The 11,453-nt window shown below is 36.6% G+C and overlaps 1 protein-coding gene across 5 annotated transcripts in view; it reads right to left on the bottom strand.

The window, feature by feature from the left end:
- Positions 1-8,423: 8,423 nt before the first annotated feature.
- The window catches only part of LOC122544180 (syntaxin-7-like), a 60,585-nt gene continuing 57,555 nt past the window's right edge, over positions 8,424-11,453 (bottom strand). For all 5 annotated transcript variants that reach the window (XM_043683221.1, XM_043683230.1, XM_043683239.1 and 2 more), the window contains exons 9-10: positions 10,020-10,102; positions 8,424-9,351 (exon numbers count right to left, since the gene is read on the bottom strand). In XM_043683221.1, the coding sequence (XP_043539156.1) occupies positions 9,256-9,351; positions 10,020-10,102 (179 nt within the window). In that variant the 3' untranslated portion in view covers positions 8,424-9,255. The remainder of the gene's footprint in view (positions 9,352-10,019; positions 10,103-11,453) is intronic.

The following is an 11,453-nucleotide window of genomic DNA, read 5'->3' as shown; positions in this document are numbered from 1 at the left end:
GGTATATGAATAGGAAGGGTTTGGAGGGATATGGGCCGGGTGCTGGCAGGTGGGACTAGATTGGGTTGGGATATCTGGTCGGCATGGACGGGTTGGACTGAAGGGTCTGTTTCCATGCTGTACATCTCTATGACTCTATTAGATGTTGGATAGTTGATATTGCAAACAATCAAACAACAAGTATGAATTGATTTGTCACTGTTACTACTACTGAGACACTGTTCAGAATTTATCTCTCCCACTGTAAAATTGGCCATACTTGTCTGACCTTGCCTGAAGTACATCAGAAAGAGATCTGCCAAGTTGAGTATTTAGCATCTGATTTAGGAACAAGAATATCACGGTTATACCATCAGGCAATTACTGATATTACAATCTACGTAGATCACCTGAGGTGGCTGTGTACATTAACAAAGATATCTGTATTTGGCTGGTCATTGTGTGATTACTTATTTTAGTCAAAGTTAACTTAGAAATTAATCTGGATCAGTGTCAGAGATGCAAGTTGAACGTAAAAAAACCCAATGTACTATTCAGAGAATTAACAAATTGTACATTACTTTGTGTGTTGTTTTAGTCTCCCAACCCGAAGATGGGTGTTCTGGTTGCACAGAGTGTACAACAAAGGCTTACCATGATTGATTCCTAAAATGGTAGAACAGATGAGAGACTAGAACAGTTAGGATTATATTCACTGGAGTTTAGAAGAATGGGGTGGTGGTGGGAAATCTCATAGAAAATTATGAAATGGTACAATAGCTAACATATCCAACAACAGATCAGGAGATTGTAGATTTGACTCCTCCCTGGTTGATATTATTCCTGCGCCACCCCGAGATAATGTCGAGGACCAGAGGTGTATGTAATTTCCGATTAAAAGGTCACATTTAAGACCGAGAGGAGGAACAATCTCTTCTGAGGGTTGTAGATCTGTGCAATTCTTTAGCTAGATAATTAACTATATTCGGACCGAGATAAATAGACTTTTTAAATCTGTAAGGGAATCAAAAGTTACAGTGAAAAAGGCAGGAAAGTGGAGTTGATGATTATCAGATCAGGTATGATCTCATCTAATGGTTAAGAAGGTTCAGTGAGCTAATAGCTTACCTGTGCGCCTATGTTTTATGGTCCTGGGACTAGACAGATTAAAAAAAGGAAGCATATTTCCAATGACCAGGGACGCCAGAATCAGGGATCATGTTTAAGGATATGGGTGGGCCATTGGGACAGATGAGAAATTTCTTTATGCAGAAAGCAATTCGCCTGTGGAATTCTCTGCCACAAAAAGCAATTGCAGCCAAAATATTGAATGTTCAACAAGTTTGATCTGGTTCTTAGAGCTAAATGGATGAATGGGTATGAGAAGAATGCAGGAACAGGGCTTCAACACCGTGGGCGGCACGTGGTTAGCACTGCTGCCTCACAGCACCGGAGACCTGGGTTCAATTCCCGCCTCAGGCGACTGACTGTGTGGAGTTTGCACATTCTCCCCGTGTCAGCGTGGGTTTCCTCTGGGTGCTCCAGTTTCCTCCGGGTCGGTGTGGACTTGTTGGACCGAAGGGCCTGTTTCTACACTGTAATGTAATGTAATCTAATCTAAACATGGATGATTGGCCATGATAACACTAAATAGTGGGACACCTCCTATTTCTGTTTCTAATGACAGTGCCAATAATCATTCATCTGAAAAGTACTGATGAGCTGTGAACAAATCTTTAAATCTACTTATGAACTTTGAAAATCCTCTCTGGTCAGCACCAAACACGATGATAACTTATCTTCGATGCACCTTGGACTGCTGCAAGAACAGTGGTTAAAAGGCAGCTGCTCAATTGTTCAGTTAATCATTTTGACAATAATAATCCATACAAACCAGGAAGATGCATTGTGTTTAGTAAGAATTGCTAGTTGAACCAAGAACTTAAAAGGGTCCTGGAAATGATCCTTAGATTTCAACATTCACATGGATACAACACACATCTGCAGTTAATATTTTTAGCTACCATATGTTTATGAAGAAATGCATGATCCTATACGAACACAACTGAATTTTCCTGTGACTAAGGAAAGCACTGTGGTAAATTTTTAATTTAATGGGATCAGTTTGTTTGTACACAGCTCACAAAAGGGACAATATGTTGATCGTTTTAAACTGATCATGTCAATACAAAAGTACAACTTTATGCATGGAAGAAAACTTACTAATTGATATCAATGCAAATATAAAAAGAATGATTTTAAAATCATTCACTTTTCATTCTTTGAGCATTTGGGAATGCACCTAACAAATGGAATTTTCACGAATGTGGTAACTCCAGAGAATTTAAGGTCAAAATTAACTAACCTAGGAAATTATAACAAAACATCTAACACACAAGAGACCTATTAAATGGAGACCCAATGGAAAACATTTATACCTTTAACACTGAAGAACATGGTTTCTGTGGTATTGACAAATGCAATATTAGGCATATTGCCAAACACCTTCAGAACAAAAGAAACAAGAATTTTAGATCATCAAATTGTTTAACTTGGAAAACAAATACATAATTGCATTAAAAAACTAGAGTGTAAACAATTTAATCATAAAATTGAGTTAAAACAAATAGATTGCAGAAATCAAAATTCAGAGACAAGCATGTGACTTAGACACTACTTTGTAGAATTTCAATTCCTGAAATGATGTGTAATTACACTGAGATTTTATGAAAATATCATGACTGTAGATATGAATTATCACACACAATCGTCTGCATATACTTGACCCAGAAATCACATTGTTCTGCTATTTCATTTTGGCTGCAATCTAAACCAAAACATTCCTTAAATTTCACCCTGCCGAATCTAGACCCCAATAACAATGAATTGGTTGGATTGTAGTACGTTGCTAATGTAGTTCATTTTAATGAGAATGTCTAAAGAAAAAGTATTAATTACTTAATAGGCATTCTGCTATCACCTATATAGCAAAGTGGGACATGTTAAGAAAAGCCCTCAAGATTGCCAAATCATCAACTGTTAGGGTTAATTTTAAAATGTTGCAATAGCTATCTTCTGGATTTAATTGCAAAGTATAATGCCAATTGAGGTCTGACCAGGAATTTGGTGAAATGACCCTTTATTTCTCTGAAGAAAAGCTGGGACAAATTAAGGTAAAATCACAATAGTCTTAACAGATCTTAGGGCTGCTCTCTCAATGAAGACAGATGGCTGGTGCTGGTTTAACCCGGAGGGGAAAGTTTGAGAAGGAGAATCCTTCACAGTAACCTCAACCTGGTGCATCACAAACTAGCCATCCAGCCAAAATGAACTAAACCAAACCCTCAATGCAATATTATACTGGCAAAAGATAAAACAGTTAGCCAATGAATGGTTTGCCTATGATACTTGCACCACAAATATTAAATAACTGTTAAGAGTGCCTTAAATTTCACTTCGAAGGCTACAGCAACTTAGGGCACTCAAGTGGTAATGATCCAAAATTCACTTATGTAATATTAGCTAAAAAAAAAAAGCAATTTTGTGATTCAAATGGAAGAGAGAAGTAATACTGTTATTAAAAATTCTCATCCTGGAATTCAATTCACTTTCTATACTTAATTTGTTGTATGATTATAAATATCAGTTTACACAACTGTGTATGTGTATAGCTTACATTTTTGTCTACTTAATTCAATTATTGGATAAAGCACTTTGACAGAGATCAATTCCTGCAAAAGAATGCTATTAGGTCATCTCCTGCCATTGGAAAACCACTATTACTAATGCACCTGCTTCCAGCAAACACCAACTATACTGTGATGCCTGGAAGCATGTTGTAAGTGGGAGCAATAGACCTCATCGCTGAAATTTCTTCATAATCTTAGCTTTTCGAATCCATTTTAGACAGGATCACCAAAGAGAATCAAAACCAATAAAAGACTATTGCAATATTTATTTCACCCTACTTGACAAGTCAGATTTGTTTTCATCGGTTATCAGCCAACAAAGTAAATATTCCATGGCCCATGGGACACCAATCACAGTCTTTCAACTACCTGATCAACCAAATTGTCTCCAGTTCCAGAAGAAATAATTCCTTCAACATTCCCAATAAGCTGCAGAAAATCCCTGCTACAGTCAGGGCACTCCTTGATATGACGTTTGACTGCAGGGCAAGCATGGAGCTACCAGAATAACTGCACTATCCAAATGTCAGTGCGGGCAGCTCAAAAATCTGAAAAGACTCATACATATACTTTAAAAGGGATTGACAGCACCATCCAATACCACAGCTCTGTGCCTCAACAGAAGACTGTAATTAAAACATAGAAACTCCTGCTTATCTCAAACACATTTCTCTCTTCCTTAAAAATATTGTGAATCAGTTTATCTTTCATACCAGAGTGTAAACCAAGACTTATCTGTGCCATTTTGCTGTTGACATCAGCTAAAATGTTGAACTGAGAGTGGTGCAACACCAAGCTTTTCAATATGGTAAATAAGATTTCTTCTGCTCATTGATATGCTGAACCATAATGTTTCTGACCACAGAGGCACTTTCTGGATACGATGGTCTAGAAGTTCCCTATGTCATTGGTACAAGTTACTTTGACTGATATTTGAGGTGAATTGCTCTATCAATCTTTTACCCCATGTCTAATGCCCAATAGATTATCATCTGTTCTGTGGTAGGTTTGTGATCTTAAGGGCGAGTTATAGAATAGCGAACATCCGAGAAAGAACATGAAAGTAATCTTGTGCTGACTTGAACCAGGGTTACATTTGAGTTGCTGAAGTAATGTCCAAGCTGTGGGAAGCCCCAAATTACCAGGACAATTGATATCACCTTAAAAGATTAGTTAATCAAAGTGTCCTTTATTTATCGCTCAGCACCAATTAACACAGATGTTGATGCAAATACACTGATGTAATGATGGAGGCACTTTGTCACATTGTCTCATTTCAACCAATACAGGTAAATACATAAACACAGTAAATACAAAGCAAATTTTTAAATTGTGGATGATTCCAGTTAAAATGTTCATCTGCTTTTGCCTGCCTAAAATGGCTGACTAAGGAATAAAGTTTTGTTTTGATCAATGGCAATACTATTTGTGCTTTGTTCTTTCAATAAAGGATCGCACAGTACATCGGGTTACAGCATTAATAATCTCCTAGGATTTCTGGAATGCAAAAAAATCCCAGCCAAGTCGAGGAATTTAACAGAATATTTCATCTGCCTGACTTACTTAATCAACTCTCAGATCAAGGACTGAATGTGTAGGAAAAGAAATTATTATCCAGCACTGTTCAAAGTTTACAACACATTTTACCAATTTTAACTGGAAGTTTAGTGGGACTGAACCTTGGACACTGGCATGAATATCTAATGAGTTGGAAAAGTCTGGTGCACAATTTATATATTTTAGAATATAACTTTTAGGAATATAACTTATGGTTTGAGAACTGGAACTTTTCAATGAAAGTTAAATGATAAATCCAAAGCAATTAACAGTAAGTCTGGAGCCACATTGACTCAAGGTGGCCAGAGTTAGAAAGGTAAGACTTAAATACGTAATGCTACTAATAAGTCTTAGAAGCCTTGTCCAATGTTGTTACCAACAGAAGTTATTCATAGAACTTTCTAAAATCAAGGAAATCTTTGGAATTATAAAAAGTAGCTAATCTGCATTTCTCCCTCAGAATGAACCATGTGCATATCTCATTGCCATTGCAGGCATTTCAATTGGGTTTTGAGGGAGAAATAAAAGAGCTGGAATACTCTAACCTGAAGCTAGTGGGAAAACTAAGTAGTAGCCCTCACAAAGCTCTTTGGAATGGAATTAGAAAAAACTGCACCAAAGCTGTGGGTGGGGAGGGGTGTTAAAAACTATTGGCGTTATGTTGAAAATTAGCAAGGCTCTAAAGTGTTAGGTCACAAGGTCTTCAAGGACAAGCGCTTGATTACTTAGCCAAAAGCAAATGGATGGAATTCTATGTAATGTACACGTTGAGGAATAGCTGCAATACCAAGAACAATTAAATTAAATTCAAGAAAATTGTGGTATACCTTTTGGATTACTCTAGGAAAAGTAAATTAATCTTCAAGATTTGTAAGACAAGGGTAGAACTGATATTATAGTACAAGTCATTATTAGCCACAGTTGGTGTTGCTAACTTTGCTTAATTGTTTATTTTTGTTAAACATACAATCTTGAAAAAAAACAGAAATTGCTGGAGAAGAGTTTAATGTTTCTGAAAAAGGGTCATTGCAATCGCAACATTAACTCTGTTTTCTGTCCATAGCTGCTGCCAGACCTTCTGGGTTTCTCCAACAATTTTCTGTTTTTGTTTCAGATATCCAGCACCTGCAGTTCTTTATTTTATTTTCATGAAATCTTGTGGTATAGTTCTGTCGGCTAATCACTTGGTGTTCAGACTTATTCTTTAAATCATATATCAAGATTTTAACTGGTGACATTTCAGTGGAAAGTAAATTAACAGGGTCAACTTCTTCACATAGACGATAACAAACTGTTCTGCTTAGGAGGGAGGTTACAACATTGGAAACAGATTTTACTATCTTTTACCAACTCTTGAAGATTGATAGACTTAACCCTTATTTTGTTTGATCATCTGATACATGTAGCAATTTACTATCCAACACTAACAACTCAAGGAAATCAATTATGTTTGTTTTCATACTTTACTGTTGTAGAATAGTTACAGAAAATTGAAATCTGGATATTTCCTGCCAACTTGGAGTTGTCAAAAATGAGAACAAGCAGTGCATATGCATAAATTATTAAAGTTCATGACACTTTAAAATAATAATAAATCAATCTACTGGATATATTCCATCCTTGGGGGAAACAACTGCCTTTTTAATTGGAATTTGATCCCTGACATTGAAAATAAATCAATCCATACATTTTGTAAATAATCAATGAATGGTTTTGATTTTTTTGAAGTAGTGAAAATATTTCCTAATCTCTTAGCATATTGCTTGCAATATTTCTATGCATAATAAATTGTTATGATACTTTTCAACTACGCTCCAGTTGAAGGCTAGCATTTAGAATCAGAGTTGTACAGCATGGAAACTCATTAATGAAAACCAGATATCCTAAATTAATCTAAGTCCCATTTCCCAACATCTCTCTAAACTCTTCCTATTTATATACCCATCCAGTTGCCTTTTAAATGCATCCATTGGCAGCTCATTCCATACACGCACCACCGTGTGAGAGAAAACTTGTATTTGATGAATAAAGTGTTAGGAACCACTGAACAGACCACACATTTACTGTCCCACAAGTAGTCTTTGATCAAAGCAGAATCTCAACAGTCATGGAGATTACAGGTGCCAAATGACTTAACTGACATAGCTCCCAAACAAATACTTTTTAAGATAATGAACAGACTTTGAAGATTGTCATGGAGGACACCAAATGCGATAAAACACTTTTTTTTAAGATCAGATTCACTACAGTGTGGAAACAGGTCCTTCGGCCCAACCAGTCCACACCGACCCTCCGAAGAGTAATCCACCCAAACCCATTTCCCCTCTGACTAATGCAACTAACACTATCGGCAATTTAGCATGGCTAATTCACCTGACTTGCACATCTTTGGACAGTGGGAGGAAACCGGAGCACCCGGAGGAAACACACGCAGACACAGGGAGAATGTACAAACTCCACACAGACAGTCCCCCGAGGCTGGAATCGAACCTGGGACCCTGGTGCTAACCACCGAGCCACCGTGCTGCCCAGATATTTAAAAGAGCAGGTATACATGTATTCTGGAACAGGGATCAAGAATCTCAGGTGGTAGTCTAATGGAAGCCAATATTTTTGAAACAATGTGTTAACAATAGAATCCCTTTCCCTCTCAAAACTCCTTAGCATAAATGTTACAAGTGCCTAATTTTCATGACAACTCATTCGGGAATTTGCTTCATATATGATATTATCAAGTACTATGATGAAAGACTGGACTTTTAAATTTTACAAAAAGGTGGTTTTCAACATTTATTAGATATATAAATGCATTTAAAACAGGATATTTCTGAAGAGAACCTGAATATTACAGTAAAAATAACAAAATTGAGGAACGGTGTTTCAGTACAATGCTAACTTTCTGGTATCTTGTATAAATACCAGATGACAATGTAAATCTTACTAAGTGCTGATAAATAAGATCAGTTACTTATCGATTAGCTTGTGTTTAAGAAACAATTCTTTTCACCGTTCCTTCCAAATTTCCTTACTGTAGGCTGTGCAACTGGCCTGAGCCACATGACTTGAATTTAAATATTCAAATGAATATCAATTTTCATTTTTTTTTAAACATATCAACTTTTGAATAAATTGTGATTTAATGAACGTGCTAACTGGTACATCATCTAAAGTTGTTTGGAAACAAGGATAACACAACAATATTGACAAATAGTTTATTTAAGCAGCATTTTTGCATTTTGTTCTACAGTCTAGTCTAATTTTTTAATCCAAATCTGAAAAACCATATGCAAGCATACAATCTCAAAATGGCACAATTTGTATTAAAATGCATAATACATCCCCGGGAATATAAATATAGTCCTTTCTGCATTGTTCATTAAGATTACACACAATACAAAGGGGCGTATGTGTTACAAAGTCAGGCTAAATCTATTCAGTGCAAATGTTGCAAACACCAGACAATTGCAAGTTACTTTTTAAGAAAGGAGTCTATATACTATTGATGTAACTGAGTGCATTCTAACTTCATTTAGTGATTATGGGCAGGCACAAAGCCAAAGGTGTCAGCAGTCGACCAGGAATAGAAAAGAGGTTAAACTGGCACCATTTTAAAAAAATGAACAAAAATTCAGCACTGGACCAGGCATACCTCTATCAATCGGAATGCCTTTTGCCTGGAAATTAGGTAAAACTAAAATAAAATCAACAATCGTCAGCAGATCCTGAAGATTAAGATTATGGCAACCTGGTACAGAGGAAAAAAATTCCTAAGACATTTTGTTACAAGCATCAAGAGACTTAAGATATGTATTATTACATTGGTGACATTTGAATTTGCAAAGCACAGCATTTTAATTTATAATTTACATTTTCTGATTATATTGCTAGAAAGCATACTTTGAATATCTGTTTATTTTCTAAATTATTTATTGGACTAAAGTATTAGGCATCAGTAAATAACCCCTCACTCTATTGATGTTTAATGTTATGCCAGGACTTGAGTGCAATGTCTATACTAAACCATCTGAATTTACTTTTTCACAGAAGCCCAGATAATGATTCCTAGTATCGCAGCTAAAATTACCAAAACCACGATTAGGATGAACATCTTCTTACGAGATTTGCGCTGTGGGGAAAAAAAATGTAGTCAGTCAATCTAATTATTTCTAAACAATGAAGAAAAAGAAAAACATACTTTAAGTGCATCAACAGATAGATCTCAAGTAGAGAGAAAGGCAACTCTATTATCTTTACATGTCACATGATAATTAAACAATAATTCAACAATTCAATTTAATCAACTATGAAGTGAACTACAAAAATCTATATTCACATTGTGCTTTTAAGTTATGAAGCAATCAAAGGCACTTATCAGAAGTAACAGAAGTTAAAATATGATGCTAAATCACATAAGGAGATATTACACCAGAAACAAAAAGCTGGTTAAAAAAGGTCTCTTAAAGAAGGAAAACACTGCATTAGAGAAGGATAGGGAGGATACGTCAGAGTTGAAGGCAACTGAAGGCATAGCCACTAATGGCTGATCAATTAAAGTTGGCGATGAACAAGAGGCTAGAATTGGAGGAGCATAGATATCTCTGAGGATTGTGTGACTGAAGATTATGAGAAATAGAAAGGGGCAAGGTCATGAATGGATTTTAAAACAAGAAGCTTTTTAAAACAAGAAGAATTTTAAAAGTAAGATGTTGTTTGACCTGCAACCATTGTGAGTAAGCTCAAGGAAGGAAATGAAAACCGAATTCATGTAACTTTCTATTTAGCTTAATAAAATACCTGGTATTCGGCTGCTCTGCTAAGTTGCTGGTTTGCTTGCTGAACTTGTACTTCAGCAGTTTCCACATTGGCTTCTATGCTATCTACAGAAACATGCAACAACATTGAAGTATCAATTCAATAAAAAAAATTCCCATATCTACAGAAAGAACTAACCTCTAGATAAATGTCTCAATATCTTCCAAGTTAGGACTGAGATTTTCTTACCTTAATCATATAAACAAAATGAAGTTAACAGTTTCAAATGTGTAAAAAAAGGGAAAAGGCACACGTGAATTCAATTTATTATGGTGATCATCAGTCAGTGGTGGTGGGGGGGGGGGGCAGGGTCGATAAACAATAACGCAGGATACAATGACTTAGTCCAATGGAAAAATGTGGGCTGATTCAGAAACTGTCAGCATGAGTTTAATGAGAGAAAACTCAAGTCCAACCAACTTGTTAAGAGATTTTTGATGAGGTAACAGAGCGGGCTGATGAGGGGAAAGCTATTGATACGGTGTAAATGGATTTCCAAAAGCCAACTGACAGGTTTGAGAGGAAATTTATAGTCACAAGATGAAATGTACAATAGCAACAAGGATACCAAATTTGCTGAAGTAAAAGAAGCAGAAAGTAATGTTTAATTGTTATTTTTTTAAGAAGGGAAGGAGATTTGTAGTGAAGTTTCCCCAAGGGCTGATACTGGGGCCCCTGCTTTTCCTGATGCATGTACTGATCCAGATCCTGATGTAGAACATAGAACAATACAGCACAGAACAGGCCCTTCGGCCCACAATGTTGTGCCGAACATTTGTCCTAGCTTAAGCACCCATCCATGTACCTATCCAATTGCCACTTAAAGGTCACCAAAGATTCTGACTCTACCACTCCCAAAGGCAGCGCATTCCATGCCCCCACACTCTCTGGGTAAAGACATCTCCCCTATACCTTCCACCCTTCACCTTAAATTTATGTCCCCTTGTAACACTCTGTTGTACCCAGGGAAAAAGTTTCTGACTATCTACTCTATCTATTCCTCTGATCATCTTATAAACCTCTATCAATTCATCCCTCATCCTTCGCCGTTCCAACGAGAAAAGGCCTAGCATCTCAACCTATCCTCATACGACCTATTCTCCATTCCAGGCAACATCCTGGTAAATCTTCTCTGCACCCTCTCCAAAGCTTCCACATCTTTCCTAAAGTGAGGCGACCAGGTACACAGTACTCCAAATGTGGCCTAACCAAAGTCCTGTACAGTTGCAACATCACTTCACGACTCTTGAATTAAATCCCTCTGCTAATGAACGCTAATACACTATAGGCCTTCTTAAAAGCTCTATCCACCTGAGTGGCAACTTTCAAAGATCTATGAACATAGACCCCAAGATCCCTCTGCTCCTCCACCTTACCAAGAACCCTACCGTTAACCCTGTATTCCACATTCTTATT

The sequence above is a fragment of the Chiloscyllium plagiosum genome, chromosome 3 (genome assembly GCF_004010195.1).
Source record: "Chiloscyllium plagiosum isolate BGI_BamShark_2017 chromosome 3, ASM401019v2, whole genome shotgun sequence".
Classification (NCBI taxonomy): domain Eukaryota; kingdom Metazoa; phylum Chordata; class Chondrichthyes; order Orectolobiformes; family Hemiscylliidae; genus Chiloscyllium; species Chiloscyllium plagiosum.
The sequence above is the reverse complement of the archived record's forward strand: the minus strand, read 5'-3'. Positions and strand labels throughout refer to the sequence as shown.